This window comes from Antechinus flavipes, chromosome 3 (genome assembly GCF_016432865.1).
Source record: "Antechinus flavipes isolate AdamAnt ecotype Samford, QLD, Australia chromosome 3, AdamAnt_v2, whole genome shotgun sequence".
Lineage (NCBI taxonomy): Eukaryota > Metazoa > Chordata > Mammalia > Dasyuromorphia > Dasyuridae > Antechinus > Antechinus flavipes.
This window is the reverse complement of record NC_067400.1, coordinates 581,235,950-581,256,609: the sequence shown is the minus strand read 5'-3', so window position 1 is coordinate 581,256,609 and position 20,660 is coordinate 581,235,950. Positions and strand designations below refer to the sequence as shown.

At 44.5% G+C, this 20,660-nt stretch overlaps 1 protein-coding gene across 1 annotated transcript in view; it reads right to left on the bottom strand.

The window, feature by feature from the left end:
• TCEA3 (transcription elongation factor A3) overlaps nucleotides 1–20,660 on the bottom strand; it is a 32,459-nt gene that overhangs the window by 8,617 nt on the left and 3,182 nt on the right. Inside the window, exons 2-7 of the mRNA XM_051988274.1 lie at nucleotides 18,149–18,211; nucleotides 16,772–16,877; nucleotides 12,779–12,923; nucleotides 11,753–11,842; nucleotides 2,115–2,278; nucleotides 1,609–1,664 (exon numbers count right to left, since the gene is read on the bottom strand). Of these exons, the coding sequence (XP_051844234.1) occupies nucleotides 1,609–1,664; nucleotides 2,115–2,278; nucleotides 11,753–11,842; nucleotides 12,779–12,923; nucleotides 16,772–16,877; nucleotides 18,149–18,211 (624 nt within the window). The remainder of the gene's footprint in view (nucleotides 1–1,608; nucleotides 1,665–2,114; nucleotides 2,279–11,752; nucleotides 11,843–12,778; nucleotides 12,924–16,771; nucleotides 16,878–18,148; nucleotides 18,212–20,660) is intronic.

Below are 20,660 nucleotides of genomic sequence, written 5' to 3'. Positions count from 1 at the left end.
TAATGAATGAAAATGATTATGAAATCCTTCCAGCTATTGTTTGAAGTCCAGCTGGGGGGGAAGGCCGAGAGACAGAAGCAAAGGAACTGCTGACCCTCTGCGAACTGAGATGAAGCTTGTGATAACGCAGGGATGGAAGGCATTGTGCTGGTAGGAAGCGGGCTCTGAATGGGGCCCACAGTCTAGGATCCATCTGGCAGTAATTAGGTGGAGAAAACAATGAGAAAACCCAGGAAAGGCTTGGAGCCAGGCTCGGTCCTCAGTGACATTTTGGAGCAGCCAAGCCCATCTTCTGTGCCCCTTCTGGGCACCCCTCAGCTCCTCTCCCCCTGAGACTTCGGCCCCCACCTTCTTCTCTCTCCTTTCCAGATTTCAGGGTGGGTTCTGACAGTCATTTATGCTGTGATGTACATTTAATCCTTTATGTTCTTTATATCAGAAATATTACGAGCCTTATGGCTGAACATAGAATGAAAGGCCTGGTCACCTGCCAAAGGAACATGAGAGGTCAGGGTGGTCCAGAGCTCACAAGATCACAGATCTCCTGCTGAAGGGACACCTGGCCCACCGTTCTGATTTTACAGAACCCTACAGGGTGAGGGACTTGCCAACAGTCGCACGAGCAATAAGGGGCTGAGCTGGGTTAGAACTCTGCTGTGTTCTCCCTGCACCGTGTTGCATCAGGGGTGACAGGGAAGGGCAGAAGGTCCCTTCCTGAGTGGGGGCCCTTCCTATGTGCCGTGCGCACGGTGGCCTTGTCCGGCATTTCCAGAAGAGATTACGGGTCATCTGTCCCTCGGGACGGGGACAATTGGGGGATTCCAAGAAGTCTGCTCCTTGTTCTGCAGGAAGGAAAGGGGAAGAGCTAAGAGGAGCTGACCAAGAGTGGGAAACGGGCCGGAGAGAGTCAGGAAATCCTTCCCTTCTCAGACTCTCCGATGCAGGGAGTGATGTGGGCATTCTAGCAGATCTTGACATCCTCCTGCCATCCCTTCTCCATGCTCTGGCAGGGAAGGACGTACGTAATGGAGAACGCTGTTCCCAGGAAGCCATGACAACTTTTGGCTGTCCATCCCTGCCATGCCCCTGAGTGACCCAGACCCAGGACTGGCTCTCCCTGAGATCCAGGGTGCTTTGTCCCAGGGAGTGACATCCGTGGAGGAGCACGGTATAGGGGGAACGGTGCCTTCGTATGTGCGAGCCCCTGGGTGAGTCACGGCCCCCATGTTCTGTTTCTTCATCTACATTTCTTTGCCAAGAGGTCTCTTACAGCCCTAGATCTGTGATAATAATGATGATCGTGGCTGTCCAGGGTCACACAGCTAGGAAGTGTCTGAGGCTGGACTTTAATGATCCCAGCCCCGCCTGGCTATCACTCCCTACAGAGAACCCCTTACAGTCCTTTCCTGATCCATGCAGCCCCATGGTAGGACCATCCCTGGGCCACCCCCTCTGGAGGCTCATGGCCACGGTGCTCGTCTCCTGGCCCCCACAAGCCTCCACAAGGCCAGACCGTGTACAACTGGCCTGACTTCTGCCCAAGCAGATGAATGTCCTTCCCTGGCAATACCCGGTCGTGTCCCCAGAACGGCGGAACCAAAGGATATGATCTTCAATCTCTGATGCCATCTTGTCACAGTTGACTCCATATTCTTTGTAATCACCTAAAAATAAGTAAAATTCATGTTTTCTCTGTAATGGCAAAGAAGCCAAGTATAACCCCTATGGGAAGGAAGGGCAGTAATGGAGAGAAGGGTTCCAGCCCCTGCTCCTCCCTCCCAGCTCCAGCAGAGGAGCCAAGACAAAAAAAGGGGCGTTTTCGTCCTAGGCCCCAGGGAATGCTGGCTCCTGTTCTTTTCTCTTTTTCCTACAGACTACCAAAGTCTGAAGGGACCATCACACACTCGGCAAGCACCCTTCTCTTGAAGTCCTCCAATGATGGGGAATTCACTACCTTTCCAGGCAGCCCAGTTTACACTTAGTGAGGAAGTTTCTCTCTCCCCAGGACTTAAGCCTGCCTCTCTGTAACTTCCAGACCAGGATATTTTTGCCTAGGGCCGAGCAGGACAAGGCCGGTCCCTTTTCCCCATGGGGACGCCCCCAGACCCCCTCACCATCCATCTTCAGGGCTGCTGACAGCATCTCCACGCACTTATCCCGGACGGAGTCTCCTGTGAGGTAGCACGGAGCCAAGAAGCAGGTCGATGGAGAAAATGTAGGGGAAGAGGGGCTGGTGGGTGTCTTTGGGGTCTCCACTTTCCCTTTGCTGCTGTTAGCTCTGAGGACAGAGGAACAGGGATGGTCACAGGTGGCTCTGTCTCCCAGAACATTTCACTCTTCTTAGAGCTGTTTCCATCCCAGGGGATAAGAATGCTGGACCTGGAGTCAGGAACATCTGAGTTCCAGTTCTTAGATACCTATGAACAGTGTGACCTGAAACAAGTCACTTAACCTTTTCTCATCCTCAGCTTCCCCATCTGTAAAATGGGGATAATAATCACACTCAACTCCCAGGGTTGCTGCAAGGATCAAATAATATATTTGGAAAGCACTTATTAAATCTTAAATCAGTTCAGTTCAATCAATTTCAATCCTACTTTTTGTGACCCCTTTGGGGGTTTTCTTGGCAAAGATCCTGGAGTGGTTTGTAATTTCATTCTCCAGCTCGTTTTACAGATGGGTAAACTGAGGCAGGCAAGGTGAAGGATCACAAGCTGGGAACTGTCTCAGGCCAGATTAGAGCTCAGTGCTTTGTGGACTATGGCACCCCTTAAAGCTGTTGGTTTTGGCTTCCACTAGAAGTGGGATCCAGGCCATCTTGAAGCTTCTGCAGGCGGATCCCAGAAGGGTCCCTAAAGGCTATGCAGGCCAGCCCTCTAAGCCATGGCCCAAGTGCTTGGAGGGCCCTCTTTGGGGTGTTAGGGGGACTTTCCCACACTGCTGGTCAGCTCCATTAGCCAGGAAGCTTCCATTAATCCTGAACCCCTCAGGCCCCTGCATCCACCACCTACTTTTCTGGTCCTGGACAAGGCAGCCCTTTATATACCTGAGCACGAGCATCGTGGCTCCTCCGAGACCTCTCTCCGAGGGTCACCACAGGGCTCTCCTGGTGGGAGCTGTTTCAGATGGCTCGAGCTAACAAGTAACATTTATACAGCGCCTACTATGTGCCGGGCGTGTGCTAAATGCTTTACAGGTATTACCCCACTTCATCCTTACAACTACCCTGAGAGGTAGTGCTTTTTACAGGTGGGGAGCTGAGGCAAAAACTGTTAAGCAGCTTGCTTATCTGATGGCCAGTAAGTATCTGAGGCCATATTTGAATGCAGGTCATCCTGACTTGAGGCTGGTGCTCTCCAGGGCTTCTTATTCTACTCTTAAACCCTTTTCGCTCAAGAAATTATCATGTGACTTGAGTATATGGGTATATAAAACAGGTATATACAAGTCAAATTTTCTTTCTTTCCTTTTTTCAGCTTAGATTCTCATATTTATTGGCACGTAATTGGACAAAATATTTCCTTTTTTTAATTAAATTTTTTAAAATTTAATTTTAATTAATTAAATAAAATCCTTTTATTTTCAAAACATATACGTGGATAATTTTTCAACATTAACCTTTGCAAAACCTTGTATTCCAATTTCCTTTTCCCCATCCCCTCTCCAGATGTAAGTAATCCAATATACATTTATTTCTAATAAATGATAATTTCATGACCCCCACATTCACTTATGAGACCCCGTATAGGGCTACAAACCACAGTTTAAGAAGCTGGACTCTACCAATGTACCACCAGCTGCTCCATGCTTGGGGGATCCAAATCATCCTTCTCCATCTTCCAAGCATCTGTCCTCTCCCTCCCTCCCACCATCACCCTGCCCCTGATTTCAATTATAATTTTCTTTCTTTTTTTTTTTTTTTTTTGGCGAGGCAATTGGAATTAAGGAAGTCTTAAGTGTCTGAGGCTGTATTTGAACTTGGGTTCTCTTAACTTCAGGGCCAGTGCTCTATCTCCCTTCCTCCTCCGTGTGGCTTTCCTAGATCCCCACCCATTGTTAGCCCTTTCTCCCTTATCGTGTTACCTAGTACTTACTCATGTTCAGGTTACCTATCTCCAGAGGACTTCCTTAACCACAACATAATAATACCTTGAGCAATTTTTTAAATGAGTCTCAGTTTAAAAACTGGCACAAGAAGCTCCTAGAAGGGAAATTCCCTTTACTGGTACAGATCTGCTTAACAATTTATAGTCTTTGGAGGATTATTCTTGGAAGAGGGACTTGAACCTAGGGCTTGCTGACCCTGTAAGAAAGTTCTTTATCCAATAGACAGAGTATTCACTGCTCCTCAAGCCTTGACCACAGTAGTTCCTTAATAAATACTTGTCAGATTGAATTGAATTGAGTTGAAATGAAACTCATGATATTTGTGGAAATACATAGAGAGGAACTGCACATGTTTAACATATAATGGATCACTTGCCAACTAGGGGAGGAGGTAGGAGAAGGGAGAGAAAAAAATTAAAACACAGGGTTTTGTAGGGAGGAATGTCAAAAATTATCCATGTATATATTTTGAAAATAAAAAGCTTTAATTGAAATGAAACGAAGTGAAACCTGTGCTACAACTGACTCTTTAGGAGCCTTCTTTGGCCCTGGACCTGGCCTTCCTGTTTGAAGGTGTGCTAATCCTGCTTTGCTGACCCCCTTAATTCCATCTCATGCTGCTCCAGCATCACTGTGGGAGCTCTGGCAAGTCTCTGGGCCTTTATCTTTTTATTTAAAATAAAGAAGCCAGATCAGGTGACATCCAAGGCTCCTGGCAGGCCCTAATCAACCTGTGGCAACTCCAGCCAGTTGAAACTTGGATTTTTGGCACCTAGGACTCAGGCTGCCTGAGTTTTCCTAAGCACCAAAGGAGAGATTTATTTTCGACACACAAATGAAAGGCTGACACACAAAACACATTGACACGAAGGCCAAATAGATTTCATTGAGTCAGTAACTCATTATCCTCAGAAAGCAAGCATTTCTTAAGCACCTACTACACACCTGTCAGGCACTGTGCTAAGGGTTTTACAGATAACATCTCATCTGATCTTCCCCACAACCCTGTAAGATGAGAAGAAGAAATCAGGGCTGCTTAGTCCTCCTCCAGAATAGCAGGCTCCTCTTCTGGCCCAGGTATCAGAGTATTCAGCCGCCCAACAGAACTCCATCCTTCATTCTCAGATCTACCTGTCTCAGATCTTGTTTCTGCAAGTGCCTTTCAGCTATCTCAGCCTGGAGGTCCAGGAGACACCTTAAACTTCTTCTGTCCAAGGCAGAACTTATCTTTCCCCCAACCCTTCCCAGTTACGGCAGAGGGGACCACATCTCCCGGACCCTCAGGCTCCCGATGGAGGCATCGTCCTGGGTCCCTTTCTCTCCTCCGACACTGCCCCCACTCTGGTACAGACCCTCATCATTATTATCATTTCTGTTATTACCTGGCAGAGCTAGGATTCAAAGGAAAGTCCTCCGATTCCCAAATCCAGAGCCAATGCTCCACAAGTGCACCCTGAGCAGACTTCTGACAGATCATTCCGTTGTTTGAAATAAAACCTCTATTCTAATGGACACAATACCACGGTTGGCTACCAGACTATGGCCAGCCTGTCTCATAAGCAAGGTGGGAGGAGAGCTCTCTCCGGCTGAGGAAAATAGCCAAGGTCTCTGGCCACGAACCACATCCAAAGATGTGTACAGATGCTTAAGTGAAAAGCAGATGGCAGGAGGATGGGGATGGGAAAGGTCTCTGGTTCTACTGGACAGGAACAACAAATGTTTATTAAGGACTCCTACAAGCTGGGCACTGGGGACCCAAAAAGGGCAAAGGACAGTTCCTGCCCTCAAGGAGCTTCCAGTCTAACAGGGAAACAACATGTTAAATTAGGAACACAGATGATATCTACAAAGTAGAAGGATGAGGAGGGACTAGATGGTCCCTTCCAGCTCTAAGTCACAGAGATGCCTTAATTCCTTCAGTCATCCTGCATCTTTGTCATCCTGTTCCATGTTTCTCTTCTGGACCTGGGTTTTGCCGTAGGGAGAGCTCTGCAGTCAGGTGGCTTGCCCACTCTTGGTGACTCTCAGTGGGGTTTTGATCCCATCAAAAGATGGATAGTTTCTGCACAGAAGCTTTTACCAGCATCTATGCCAGCAGCCCCATTCCCTTTCAATCTATCACGTGGGAGGAGGCTATTAGCAGCTGAGGGGATCTATGAGAAAGTGGTATTTAAATGGAGGGCTAAAGGAAGCCTGGGAGTCCAAAGGGTGAAATGAGGAAGGGTACTCCAGGCATGGGGACAGCTGGTGCAGGCAGTAGGACAGGTGGTGGGTTAGCATAGCAGTAACAGATAAATGGAGGGAAGGAACACGTGGGAAGCTTGGGAAGGCAGGAAGAGACCAAGTGGTGAAGAGTTTCGAATGACAAATAAAGGATTTATATTTTAAACCTGGAGGTAATAGAGAGCCATTGGAGTTTGTTTAGTGGGGGAAGGGGATTTTTATTTTTCTTTTTGAACTTATTTAGTATTTTATTTTCCTCCAGTTACATGTAAAAACAATTAACATTCATTTTCAAAATTTTGAAGTTCCAAATTCTCTCCCTTCCTCCTTCCCCACTGCCTTCATTGAGAAAGCAAGCGATTCAATATAAGTTAAACATATAGTCATGCAAAACATTTCCATTTTAGACATATTGTGAAATAAAACATAAACTCCTCCCCTAAAAAAACTCAAGAAAAGTAAAGTTTTAAAAAGTACACTTCCATTTGTTTTCAGGCACCATTAGTTTTTTCTCTGGGGATGGGATAGCATTTTTCACTCAAAGTCCAGAGTTGTCTTGGATTACTATATAACAGAATAGCCAAGTCAGTCTTTGCGGGTCATCTTGCAATATTGCTGTTTACGTTGTACACAGCCCATTTCACTTTGCATCACCTTCCAGAAGTTTTCTGGGTTTTTCTGAGACTATCCTGCTCATCATTTATCATTCCATCGTAATCACACACCATGATTTGTTCAGCCATTTCCCAATTGATGGGCATTCTCTCAATTTACAGTCTTTGCTACTAGCAAAGAATTGCTATATATATATTTTTTTTTTTGTATAAACGGTTTTTGCCTTTTTTGTTTTTCTATCCCTTTGAAGACAAAGATCTAGTAGTGGTATTGCTAGGTCAAAGAGTATGCATAGTTCTATAGCAATTTGGGCATAATTCTTGTTCTACAGAATGGTTAAATCAGTTCATAACTCTACCAATGATGTATTAATATCTCATTTGTCATTTTCCTTTTCTGTCCTATTAAGCAATCTAATAAATATGATTTCAGAATTGTTTTAATTTGCATTTCTTCAATCAATAGTGAGTTAGAGCATTTAAAAAATATGGCTATACTTAACTTTGATTACTTCATCTGAAAACTGTTCATATCTTTTGATCATTTATTACTGATCAAAATTTATTTATTAATTAATTAATTTATTTATTAATGATCAGCATGAATGGCTCTTACTTTGTTATAAGTTGACTCAGTTCTCTATATGTTTGAGAAAAGAGGCCTTTATCAGAGAAACTTGCTTCAATTTTTTCTTATAATTACTATTGCTAACTGTATTTCCCTCCATCATATTCCCTCCATTTATTGTATTTCTCTCTCCTTTCATCTTGTCCCTCCTCAAAAATGTTTTGCTTCTGCTACTCCCTCCCTAATCTACCCTCTCCATCTATTACCCTCTCTCTATTACACCCCTCTCATATTCAAATAAGGTAAGACAGATTTTTCTACTCAATTGAGGGTCTTTGAGCCAATTCTGATACTACGGTTCACTCACTTCCCTTCTCTCCTTCTCCTCCATCATAAAAGTTTTTTTCCTGCCTCTTTTTTTGTGATATAATTTACTCCATTCTACTTCTCCCTTTCCCCTTCTCCCAGTACATTCCTCTCTTCCCCCTTGATTTTATGTTTTTAGATATCATCCCTACATTTTCAACTCTTTTCTGTGCCCTCATTCTATTTATACTTCTAATTTCCCTAATAATGAGAAAGTTCTGAGTTTAAAATGTCATCTTCCCAGTTAAATCTTCCCAGTTTAACCTTATTGAATCCCTTATGAATTTCCTTTCCTGTTTACCTTTTTATGCTTCTCTTAAATCTTGTGTTTTCAAGTCAAATATTCTAGTCAGCTCTCAGGTATCAAGAATGCTTGAAAGTCCTTTTTTCTTTGAATATCCGGTTTTTTTTCCTCCTGAAGGATTATATTCCATTTTTCTGGGTAAGTGCTTCCTGCTTGTAATCCTATCTTCATTGTCCTCCAGAATATCATAATTCTTTAATGTAGAAGCTGTTAAATCTCGTTTTATTCTGACTGTGGCTTTATAATACTTGTTTCTTTGAACTGTTTGTTTCTGGCTGCTTGCGATATGCCGTCCTTGATTTGACACTCTGGAATTTGGCTATAATATTCCTGAGAGTTTTCATTTTGGGATTTCTTTCAGGAGGTGACTAGTGAATTTTTTCAATTTCCACTTTATCCTCTGGTTCTAGAATATTAGGACAATTTTCCTTGATATTTTCTTGAAAGATGATGTCTGGGCTCTCTTTATGATCATGGCAATCCATTAATTTTAAAATGATCTCTCCTGGATCCATTTTCTAGTCACTTGTTTCTCCAATGAGATATTTTACATTGTCTTCTATTTTACCATTCTTTTTTATTATTATTATTATTTCTTGATGTCTCATCAAGTCATGAGTTTCTACTTGCTCGATTCTAATCTCTGAGGAATTATTTTCTTTAGTGAACTTTTGTACTTCCTTTTCTATTTGCCCAATTCTGCTTTCTAAGGCATTTTTCACCTCATTGGCTTTTTGTACTGTTTTTACCATTTGGCCTAATCTATTTTTTTTAAGTATTATTTTTTTCAGTATTTTTTGGTGTCTTCTTTGGGCTGTTGACTCATTTTTTCATGATTTTCTTTCATCACTCTCACTTCTCTCCCCAGTTTTCCCTTTATTTCTTACTAAATCTTCAGCATCTTTTTTGAGCTTTTTCATGGCCTGAGATGAATTTATTTTTTAAATTGCTTTGAATGCAAGAGCTTTGACTTTGTTATCTTCTCATGAATCTGTACTTTGATCTTCCTTGTCACCATAATAACTTTCTATAGTAAGATTTTTCCTATTGCTTTTCCAGTGAGATATTTCACATTGTCTTCTATTTTCCCATTATTATTTATTGTTTCTTGAGTCACATAGTCATTAGCTTCCACTTGCTGAATTCTAGTCTCAGTTCAATTTTTCAGTCTATTTCTTGACTTTTACCTCTTTGTTAAAGTAGGGTTCTGCTTCCTGCACGACGGGTGCACTGTCCTGACCTTTAGGGGTTTTGTGCAGCTGTTTTTGGAGACACTTCCAAACACCTATGTAAGTTTTCAGTTTTTCCAAGGTGGTATGATCTAAGGGGATGTGTGTTTATATTCTCCTGGGTTGTGCTCTGGTCTATGAGTGATCACAAACACTCTTTTCGGCCCTGAAACTGTGACAAGGATCTCTGCTCCACTATGGCTGCGAGTTCTGGTTACTGGCACTCCTCCTCATCCTGGGACTGCCTCTCAGGACTGAGACCTAGCTCCGTGTATGGACAAAGAGTCCTGCCTCCATGCTAATAAGGAGACCCCTGTAATCTCCTCCTGATCAGTTGTTTGACCTCTTTACTCTCTGTGGGCTGAGAACTCTGGAAGTAGCCAGTGCTGCTGCTGATTCAATGGCTCCCAGGATTTTCTGGGTCTGGGTCTGGCTCTGGGCTGGCTCAGTCTGCACTAGATTGTGCGCCATTCTTTTTTTTTTTTTTTTTAATAACTTTTTTATTCTGTGCTCCATTCTTAATCATGTGTGATAAACCATTCCTGCTGACCTTCTAAGCTGTCTTTGGCTGGAAAATTAATTCAACCTCTCCTTTTTTGGGATTCCACTGCTCCAGAAATTGTTTTATGGAATTATTCAAAGGTGTTTGAAGGGAGAGTTCAGGTAAGTTGCTGCCTTTTCCCCAACATCTTGGCTCTATCCTGGGATTTTGACTTAAGGAAAATAATTTTGGCACCAGTATAAAGTGGTAGGATCAAATTTTATAGAATCATAGCAGTGATCACATATTGATTGGTTGTTCAGTCGTGTCCAATTTTTCACAACACATTTGGGATTTTCTTGGTTCAGATCCTAGAGTGGTTTGCCATTTCCTTCTCCAACTCATTTTACAGATGAGGAAACTGAGGAAAACAGGGTGAAGTGACTTATCCAGGATCACACAGCTGGTGTCTGAGGATGGATTTGAACTGAGATCTTCCTGACTCCAGGCCTAGCTGCCCACAGGGTGGCTCAGAAAACCACATATTAACATTATCCATGATTTATGGTATTTTAATTTATTTTGTTAAATATTTCCTAGTCACATTTCCATCTAGATTGGGCTAGCCTCCAGTGTTGTGGGCTGAATGCCAGCAGTGAGTTTGACATGTCTGATATAGAGGAGAGAGGGGAAGGGGCAAGACTAGTGGCAAAGCCCCTGTGCAGAAACCATCCCTGCTTCGATGGGCTTAAAACCCCCTTGAGAGCCACCAAGAGAGGGAGGCCACTTGGACACAGGACATATCCCTGCTCGCATGTGGTCCTGACTTCTGCTGCCTTGGCTCTCCCATAGCCAAAGCCAAGTCCAGAAGAGAAGGATAGAATGAAAAGACAAAAAGAGGGATGCTGAGGGATGACTGAGGGAATTAGATGTCTCTGTGGACTTGGAGCCAGAAGGGAGCTCAGAGGTCATCTAGTTCATCCTCATTTTTTACAAAGGAGGAAACTGAGGGCCAAAGAGCCAAGTGAGCTGAATTCAATTTGCCAGATACTTTTTAAGGATGGAGTGCTGTGCTGCAGGCTGGAGAAGGATGGAAGGAAGGGAGGGAAGAAAGAAAAAAGGGAGGAAGGCAGGAAGGAGAAAAAGATAGAAGGAGGAGGGAAGGAAGAAAGGAAGAGAAAGGAGAGGAAAATAGAGAAAAAGGAAGGAAGGAAAGAAAAGAAAGAAGGAAAAGAAAAAAGGGTGAGAGAAATAGAAAAGAAGAAAGAAATAAAAGAAAGGAAGAGAGGGTGGTAGAAGCTGGATTGCAAAGGGCTGAAAGGGGCAAACAGAGGAGCTTGTACTTGATCCTAGAGGCCAGAAGGATGGACTGGCTCTGTGCTTAGCACTGAGGATTCAAAGCAAAGGATCTCCAAAGTGGAACAGTAACACATCTCTGGGCCACTAGGGGCGCCACAGTGCACAGAGCCCAGGCCTGGAATCAGGGAGACTCAACTTCACAAGTTCAAATCCAGCCTCAGACAGTTAGGAGATGTGTGACCCTGGCCCGGTCATTTCACCCAGTCTGCCTTAATCCACTGGAGATAGCAATGGCAAACCACTCCAGGATCTTTGCCCAGAAAAACCCAAAGGGGGTCATGAAGAGACTGACAAACAGCTGTGATACAATACAGTACTAGCCAGCACTTCTCCAGAGGGGTACCCTCTCTGCCTGGAGCTCAGGGGCATCTGGGTCTGATCCCCGCGCCCCTCCCTGGGCAGATCTCCGATGGGGCACCCAGTCTTGAGCTGCCCGGCTCCCTCCCAAGGGAACAGAAAAGGGCTGATGGGGGACCCTGGCCTGGGGGATACGGTACCTACCTTTCCACTGGTCTCTTCTGAGGAGACGAGGAGGAGGAAAAAGACGGGGAGGAGACTGTGGAGGAAGACCCCGACTCTGAAGAGTCTCTCCTGGAAGAACCAAGAAATCTGGGGTGAGGCGCTTTATAGGATGACCCCAGCATAGGATGATGGGTGGGGAGATCGCTGCTCTGGGTTCAAGTTTCACCCCTGAGACACAATGGCTGTGGGACCCTGGACAAATCACATAGACACTGATCAAGTGCTATAAGTCATAGGGAAGGAGTCAACCTGTACTGGTGGGGGAGCTCCTACTTAGGAAGTCCTTCTCTATCCATAGATCACAGGTCCAGTCCCCATCCCTTAGGTCCTACCTCTTTGAATGTTAGGTGGGGTGGGGCTTGTGGTTTTATCTCCAGGAAGACCCATTCCCTGAAGCTGAAGTGACCAGGATAAGGTGTGTAGATAGTAACAGCAAGAAGTCATAATAAGTCAGTGAATCAAGCAGGATAGGTACTATTATTGTCAGAGAAGGAAACTGACCCATTCCCTGAAGCTGAAGTTAAATGACTGGGAGCTCCGAGAGATAATAATACAAAAACTCATAATAAGCCAATGAATTGGGCAGTACAGGTATTATCTGATTTGTCAGAGAAGGAAACTGACCCATTTCCTGAAGCTAAAGCGATCAGGATAAGATATATAGATAATAATAGCAATTATTATAATAATATAATTTCAGTCAGCGAATCAGGCACTATAGTATTATTATCTGATTTGCAGAGAAGGAAACTGAGTCACAAAGGAGTCATAAAGGAAGCAAAGATTAGAACTCAAATATAGTTCGCTAGCTCTGACCTAGGTTTCTCCCCATATCGTGCTGGTTCAGCACGGACAGTGATGGGACACAAATAGGGTCTCGATACCTCCATCAGGGAAAGTCAAAACAGAGAACGAGAAGAGTAGATCGGTATCATAAGTGATGGCGGGCGTGCAAATTACTGAGATACCCATTGCGGTCTCGTGGAACCCCTCCTGGCAACATACCTGTCCTTTCCTTCTTCCCCTGGGCTTTTGTTCTGGGGGGAAAAAGCCCCCAGTGGTTTCCAGTCAGAAAGGTCAACCCCTTGCTCTTTCTTCTTCTCTTTTTCTTTTTCCATCGATTTCTCCTTTTTGGGGGTCTCAGGGGCATCTGGAAGGAAACAGACTACAGGATCACCTCATTGTAATCCCCAGGTGCATCTCAAACAGCTGTCTTTACAGGAGGCACTTGATGAATATTTGTGGAATGAATTCATTGCCTCAGTTTTCCCACCGTGGCAATAGGAATAGGTCAGGGGATGGAACTAGCTAGCTAGGGATGGAATTGCTCAGCAGACAGAAAGCACCCCCTAGCGGTCATCATTCCTGGATGAGTGTAGACTCCCCAGGTTCATGGGGCTAAGTCGGGGGCCTAAAAACTGGCCTGGGTAGTGGAGTGGGGGAGCTGCCTGGGACAAGCAGCGGTTATCCTAGCTGCAGTCAGGGGCCTACCATGGGCCAGAGAGTCCCGAGGACCGGAGACAGGGAGAGATGAATCTCAGGTCCCCTTCTAATTAGAAGGAGATAAATAACCCAACCTTGACACTTAAAAATCACCCAAGAGCTGATCTGATTTTACAGCTTAGAAATACACCCATTGCTTTCCAATACAGAAGCCAAAGGGCCAAGAAACCCAGAAAATCTCAGTTGGATGCCTCAGTGTCCCTCTCAGTAAAACGAAGGCCCTTCTGGCCTTAAATCCATAGTCCTGTGATGTCGGAGGTCATCTGGCCTTCCTCTGAAGCTGTCCAAGATGAGGTGGGGAACCCGAACAATGATTGGCTCACAAGGCAGGTGGGATTCTGGGATCGTGGAAGGCCTGATAGGGAAGAGTTAATTGGCTCAGGGGCTAAAGACCTGAATTCAAACCTCACCTCAGACCTTACGAGCCCAGGCAAGTCTGCCTCGATATCCTCATCTGTAAAATGGGAATAATAGCACCTACAGCCCAGGTGGTCTGGAGGACCAGATATTTGGAAAGTCCTTTTGCAAACTTTAAAGGACTCCATACATTTTAGTTATCATCATATACCAAGCTGGGCCAAGTAAGAACTATGGACCTCAGGAGAGGAAAAGGAGGGAGGTCATTATGGGGAGGAAACAGATGGGAAAAGTGGTATAGGAAGAAAAAAAAGAAGCATTTATTAAGTGCTTCCTATGCGCTAGGCACTGTGCTAAGAAAAAAAAAAAAAAGAAACAAGCACTTAATAAATGCCTACTCTGTGCCAGGCACTATGCTAAAGAAGGAAACCAATATTTATTAAGTGCCTACTATGTGCCAGATCTGTGCTAAGGAAGGATACAGCATTAAGTGCCTACTATGTGCCAGGCCTGTGTTAAAGAAAGAAACAAGCATTTATTAAGTGCCTACTATGTGCCAAATCTGTGTTAAAGAAGGAAACAAGCATTTATTAAGTGCCTACTATGTGCCAGACCTGTGTTAAAGAAGGAAACAAGCATTTATTAAGTGCCTACTATGTGCCAGACCTGTGTTAAAGAAGGAAACAAGCATTTATTAAGTACCTACTATGAACCAAGCTTGCACTAAGGGAGGAAACCAGCATTTATTAAATGCCTACTATATGCCAGGCCTATGCTAAAGAAGGAAACCAGCATTTATTAAGTGCCTACTATGTGCCAGGCACTGTGCTGATCAGCAACGGGCAAGGTTGTGGCAGATCCTCTAAGTTGAGTGGGCAAAGCCTGGTCTGGCTGAAAAGGGTGCCCTGGAAGGGAGTGGCTAGGCTGGATAAGGCTGGGACCCCTGGGAGTTCTGCTGAATGAATCCCATCTTCACGCTCTCATCAGTTCCCAATTGGAGATGAAGAAGGAGATCTGACTGATCGAAACCTTCATCTCCCTGTTAAAATCCTTCCAGGCTGACTTTCCTTCCCATCTCCCTGATTTTACTCCTCCTTTCTCAAACTCATATATACACCGGAATTTTTTCTTTGTTCCTGTGAAAACACTAGCTGGCATTTGTATAGCACTGGAGGGCCGGCCAAGGGCTTTATACATTCTCTCATTTGATCCTCATGTTCATCATTCCCATTTTACAGATAATGAAACAGAGGCTGACTTGTCCAGGATGACAGAATCAGGCCTGAGCTCCACAGAAGCCGTCACTGTCAGCATGCCCCTGTATTCCCTCCCATTCCGAGGGCAGGACCTGCTTTGTTTCCATCTTTGTGGCCTAATATTCCATAATGGTCGGCCCTTTGTCCACCTGATCTGTTCCTGGTGGTTTCAGAGCAGCCACACTGACATACGGGGATTTTCTCCCTGTCCCAGCAGCCTAAACTTCCTTATACTAATAAAAATGAAATGATTCAAGGAGTTGTTAGGAGGAAGAACACAGAGAGCCAGGAGCAGAGTAAGCTACAGGCAGGAAGGGGTCTCCCTTCCCAGTTCAGGGCCTGCAAGCTGGAGGGACCCCAAAAGCTCCATCTTCATCACAAACTGTACTAGAAATAATGGCTCAGAAAGGGACAGGGAAGGTCATTTAAGGTTGTGTTGCCACAGGACATCATCTGCTCTTAATCTGCTCCTGATCTGCAGCCCATTAGAGGACAATAAAAAGCCTGGACCAAAGCCCTTGTGACCTCTGGCAATTCATTTCATCTCAAAGAGACTCAAGTTTTCTTTTCTTGGAGCCTCAATTTTCTCCACCTTTAAAATGAGGATAAATATACTTTTCTTTCTTTCTTTCTTTTTTTTTGGCTGAGGCAATTGGGGTTAAGTGACTTGCCCAGAGTCACACAGCTAAGAAGTGTCTGAGGCCGAATTTGAACTCTGGTCCTCCTGACTTCAGAGCTGGTGCTCCATCCACTGCACCCTCTAGCTACCCCTGATAAATATACTTTCATTTCAGAAGACTGTGTGATAAAAAATGTTAATATTATAGCTGTTCACAAAGTAGATAACTTGATCTTAAATAATCTCTGTTTTCTGTGGAACCTGGAAAAAATTGTCCTATATGCTTGAGGGACCCTACAGAATTAGGACGAGGGATGTTTTCAACTGAGTACAAAAAGAAAAAGTATTGGGCAGTCCAGCCCCCTCCCCTCAAGCCTGGGGAGGTGGGGGTGGGGAATAGGAGTCAGAGATTACTATAAGGTCCTGTGGCCCCTTCTCCTTTTACTAATCATGGCTCTGGCCTTCAGTGGAAAGAGCTCTGTGCCTAGAGTCAGAAAGACCTGAAACTTAGATACTTTTTAGCTGTGTGACCCTAGACAAGCCACTTAACTCTGTCTGCCTCGGTTTCCCCACCTGTAAAATGAGCATCAGAAGGAAATGGTAAACCACTCTAGTGTCTTTGCCAAGAAAACCCCCAGGGGGCTCACCAAGAATCAGACACAATTGAAAAGAGGCTAAATAACAACAAATTACGGTTCTTGGTGTGTGATCATGAGCATATTTGTCGTACAAAGCACATGTGGATTTTTGTGTCTATATATAAGTGTACGGCCAACCTCATCATGACCGTTAGTGCTTGGATGGGAAGCCAATCTGCAGTATGGAGAAGTGGGGTCTCTGTTGTTTTCTGAGAAGCCCCGGAGCATAATGTTAGTAAGTGTTTTGCAATATTATCTCATTTAATCCTCATAACAAACCTCTAAGGGATATCGTTCCTATTTTATAGATGAGCAAACTGAGGCAGACAGGGTTAACTGATCTGTCAGGGTTCAGATTTGAATTTATAATGATTTTTCCTAATTCCAGGCCTGAGACCCTATGCATTGCCCCATGTAGCCACCCATATTTGTATGTACCTATGTGGCAAAAAAGGGGAACTAATCCCAACTTTTAAACCAGTAACATAAGTAGGACAGATTGCCCTGTCCCTAAGTCTCAGTGAGCTCTGTGCAGGAGCCCTTAGTGGAGTCTGAGGGTCCCAGCCCCGCCAGGGACTGAGAAGTTCTGACCCCAGATGGTGGGTGCATCGAGAGCTTCCCTCACCCAGGAGCCGCTTCCAGTTCTTGATGAGAATTTTGGCCAGCGCCACCACCTCCTTATCCAAGCAGTGCTTCCGGACCCCATTGACAGCAATCCCAATCCTGGTGGTCTGGAAGAACAAGAAATTCAGGAATAGCCTCCAGGCTCTACTCAGGCCCTACCTGGGGCGAAGCTGGAAGGTGTATCTGTCAAAGGATGCTCCCTAAGGCTGGAGAAGATACATTCAAATAACTGCCCTACCTGCCCATCTCCAGGTGTGAACACCGATTGAAACTCTGAACCCCAACCTATCCAACAACTGAGATGCTGGACCTTAATATTGCACCTCTGGTCCTCTGCACAGGCTGTTCCCACCATGTTCACGATGAGCTCCCTTCTTACTGCTGCCTATTAGAATCCGAATTTTTTTCAAATGTGCTGCTAGGGGCAATTTCCTGCATGATCTCTGCCATTGCTAGTACTCCTATCCCCCTAAATTTAACTTATGGTTGTCTATCAACACACACAGCGGAATGCAAGTTTCTTGAAAACCAGGAACCTACATTCCCCTGGGAGAAATAATAGGATTTTTTCTTTTTCTGCTTCATATCCCTAGCACTGAACACAAGGCCTACTGCTTTCTAAGTGATCAATAAATCCTTCCTAATTGATGAGCCCTGATTGAAGACTTGACTTCCCAACAATAACTAAAGGCCTGACCCCAGCACTAACCAAGACTTGTCTGCAGTCATCCACAGGACAGAGCTGATGGCAAGAACAATATCCCTTTAGAAATACTGTCCTGGGGCTAAAGAGTGGGCCTGGAAAGGAGGACTCTGAGAACAAAGGGGCTTCCCAGAAAAATCTGGCCCCTATTGTGTGGGGCCAGACTGGGGAAGGACAGGGTGCAGTGTTTCAAAAAAAAAAAAATGGAGCTTCTGACCTCCCCTGGAAAGGACCTGACCTGGGAAAGCCTAATTCTGATGCTAATTTTCCCCTGGGGACTAGGTTCCCAGGATCCCACCCAGTTTTCAACATAGAGGGTGCTCAAGACTTTCTAAAGGGCTCTCTCTACCCAGAATGCCTCCTAGAGGGTCATCCACTTGTAGGATCCTCCAAATAGAATACAAAGACACAATCACGGCAATCATCTTCCCTCCTCTCCTATATAAAGTCCTTTCTACCCAGGCTCTCTGTTGTAGGGGCTCCCAAACATGATACCTTGCAGGGTCTCTCTTACCCAGGCCCTTTCTGGCTCTGAGCTTTCCCAGGGTCTCTTATGCAGGGCCCCCTCTCTTTTCCCCCTCCTCACTGTTTTTTCTTGAAAGGTCCCTACTTCTCCCAGGCTCTCCCCAGCAAGGTCCCCCAAACCAGGGTCTAGCCCTGTCAAAAACTGCCCACCTGCAGTAACTGGATTGACATCTTGTAGCCATTCAGTTTCTTCAGGAGATCCAGGGCTCCTTCCTGAAGGAGAGCACTGAGTCAGTATTATGTACCCTGACCCTAGGCGAATTTTAAATTACCTTATAGACAAGTAAAATAAAGTAGAAAGATAGGGTAAAAGTGGGAAAGAGCCTCAGTTTCCTCATCTGTAATAAGCCCCATTTCAATAGCATTTCCTTACAATCTATAGAGGTGGTTAGGGTAAAAGTAATTCCCACTTTAGGTCAGACCGTCAAAGCTGTAAAACATCTCACAGAATACAAAGCTAGTGACTTTTCAAGAGTCAGAATCCCAACACTTGTCTCCAGATTCCCAAATCTAGTGTTCTCCCATCCTACCTTATTGTTCCTCTCAACTGAAGGGACTGGGTTGGACAATTTCTGAAAACAAGGGAATACAGGGGAACAGAGAAATGATAACTATCTTCAAGCATGTGAAAGGTTGTCAAATGCCCTGAGCACATAAATCCTGCTTTTAATTCAGGATTAGACTTGTGTGACCTTGAGCAAGCCTTTTCTGGACCTGGTTCCTCATGTGGAAAAGGTTATACAACATGTTCCCTGAGCTCTCCTTTCCAGTTTAGATCTATGGTGCTCTGTGGAAGTGGATGGAATGTATTCTCCCTCAAAGGATAGATCCATGGGAATAGCAAAAGGGCGTTTTTTAGGTTTGAAGCTGTCCAAGAAGTGAATTGCTTCTCCCTTAAGGAAAGTCTTCCAACAGAAACAAATGAACGTTTAGTGGAGCGGTGATTCCTTTTCAGATATAAGTTGAATTAGATGGATTCCATCTCAAGAAATCATCCCCAAAGCCATTTTAGGCATCTTGTATTACAGAGCCACAGGAGGCCACTTCTAGTCTCCAGAGATCCCAGGAAGGAAAGTCATTTGGAACTCTGGCTAACCTTGAACCACAGCTCCCAGCCCAGAGTACAGCTTTTATTTTATTTTAGAAAACGACATAGAGGTTGTCAAACAAGATGTTCATACTGGGCTACTTGGAACTTACTCTAAGGAATCTCTCAGAGGACCTCCACCCATTTTCAGAGTAACTATCATTAAAAGTAAGGGCTTAAAAGAAGTAATAATCATATGAGAAAAGAACTTTGAAGTATAGAATGGCAAGACTGAGAGAGGCCTTAGAACACAGAATGTCAGAGCTGGGAGGACCTTTAGACTGTTAAGATCCAAGGGATCCTTGGAACACAGGCTGTCAGAGGGGTCTTAACATAGGAATGGGAGGGATCTTAGAACACAGAAGGTCAGAGCTAACCAGAGAACACAAATGATTTTAAGGCCTAACATGTCAGAGCTGGGAGAAATGTGAACTTCATGTGTAAAATAGAAAGTCTGAATTAAAATGATCTCTTTCCTAATTCTAAATCTAATAGCCCTAAAACCTAGGGGAATCATCTGGCCCAGCCCCCTCATTTGACAGAGTTGGAAGGGGAGCCTCAGAGAAACCACTTGCTCAGGGTCTCTCAAATTAACTCATGGAGATAATGACCAAACTGTATCTGTCGCATGTAATTTATGCACAGGTAGGTATATGACTTCAGTTTATATGTAGCTGGATTTCTGGATGTGGGTGACTAGGTAAGTTAATGTTTATTAAGTATCCACACCGAGTTCAGATGCTTTAGGTACTAGGAGAGATACAAAGTTTAGATGAGACACAATCTATCTCTTCCAGGAGTTGGGGGTGGGGAGAGACTCGTGACCAGATAAATTAAATCTGTGTTATAACTGGCAGAAAGAGCTCCCTCCATCAGTACAGGCTGAGGCCACGGTCACAGAATTGCCTAAAGTAAATTGGTTAGGGTTATTTGGCCAGAATACTGGAACCCAGATCCTCCTAGCTGCAAAGGTGCTTCCCGTGTCAAAAAACAATATGTGATGAATACAACTAAAAGGTGTCTTGAAAATGTGATAGAGAATCTATTGGGAAAAGGTAAAGAGGGGAACAAGGCAGACGTGCTAAAGCCCAGAGCATGCATTGTTATTTCAATAGAAACATGACTGGGAAGGGCCCGACAGGCTCCTTGTGGATAAAGGTGTGTGTGTGTGTGAATGAGAAGAAAAAGGAGGAATCGAGAAAAGGCAGAGAATACACACTAGACACAGATATACAAGGGCCTTGGAGCAACAGACTGGTTGACACTCAGGGTAAGGTGAGGTTTTAACATTCCAAGCAGTGTTTGAGTCTTACTCTCGTAAAATCTGGCCAGGAATTTGATTGGAAATTGGAAATTGATTAGAAAAATGGCATAGCCAAACCTATGAATAAGGAAAATAACGTCTGGCAGTGGTATAGGGGACGTTTGGGAGGAGGGATGGAAAGACCTGGCTTCGTGTCAAACGGATGGCTCCGGGAACATTTTATTCTCTAATGCCAACCTGATGGTAAAAAGACCACAAGGCAGACATGGGCTGACGAGTGGAAAAGTAAAGTCTGGATGAATTTCGTGACT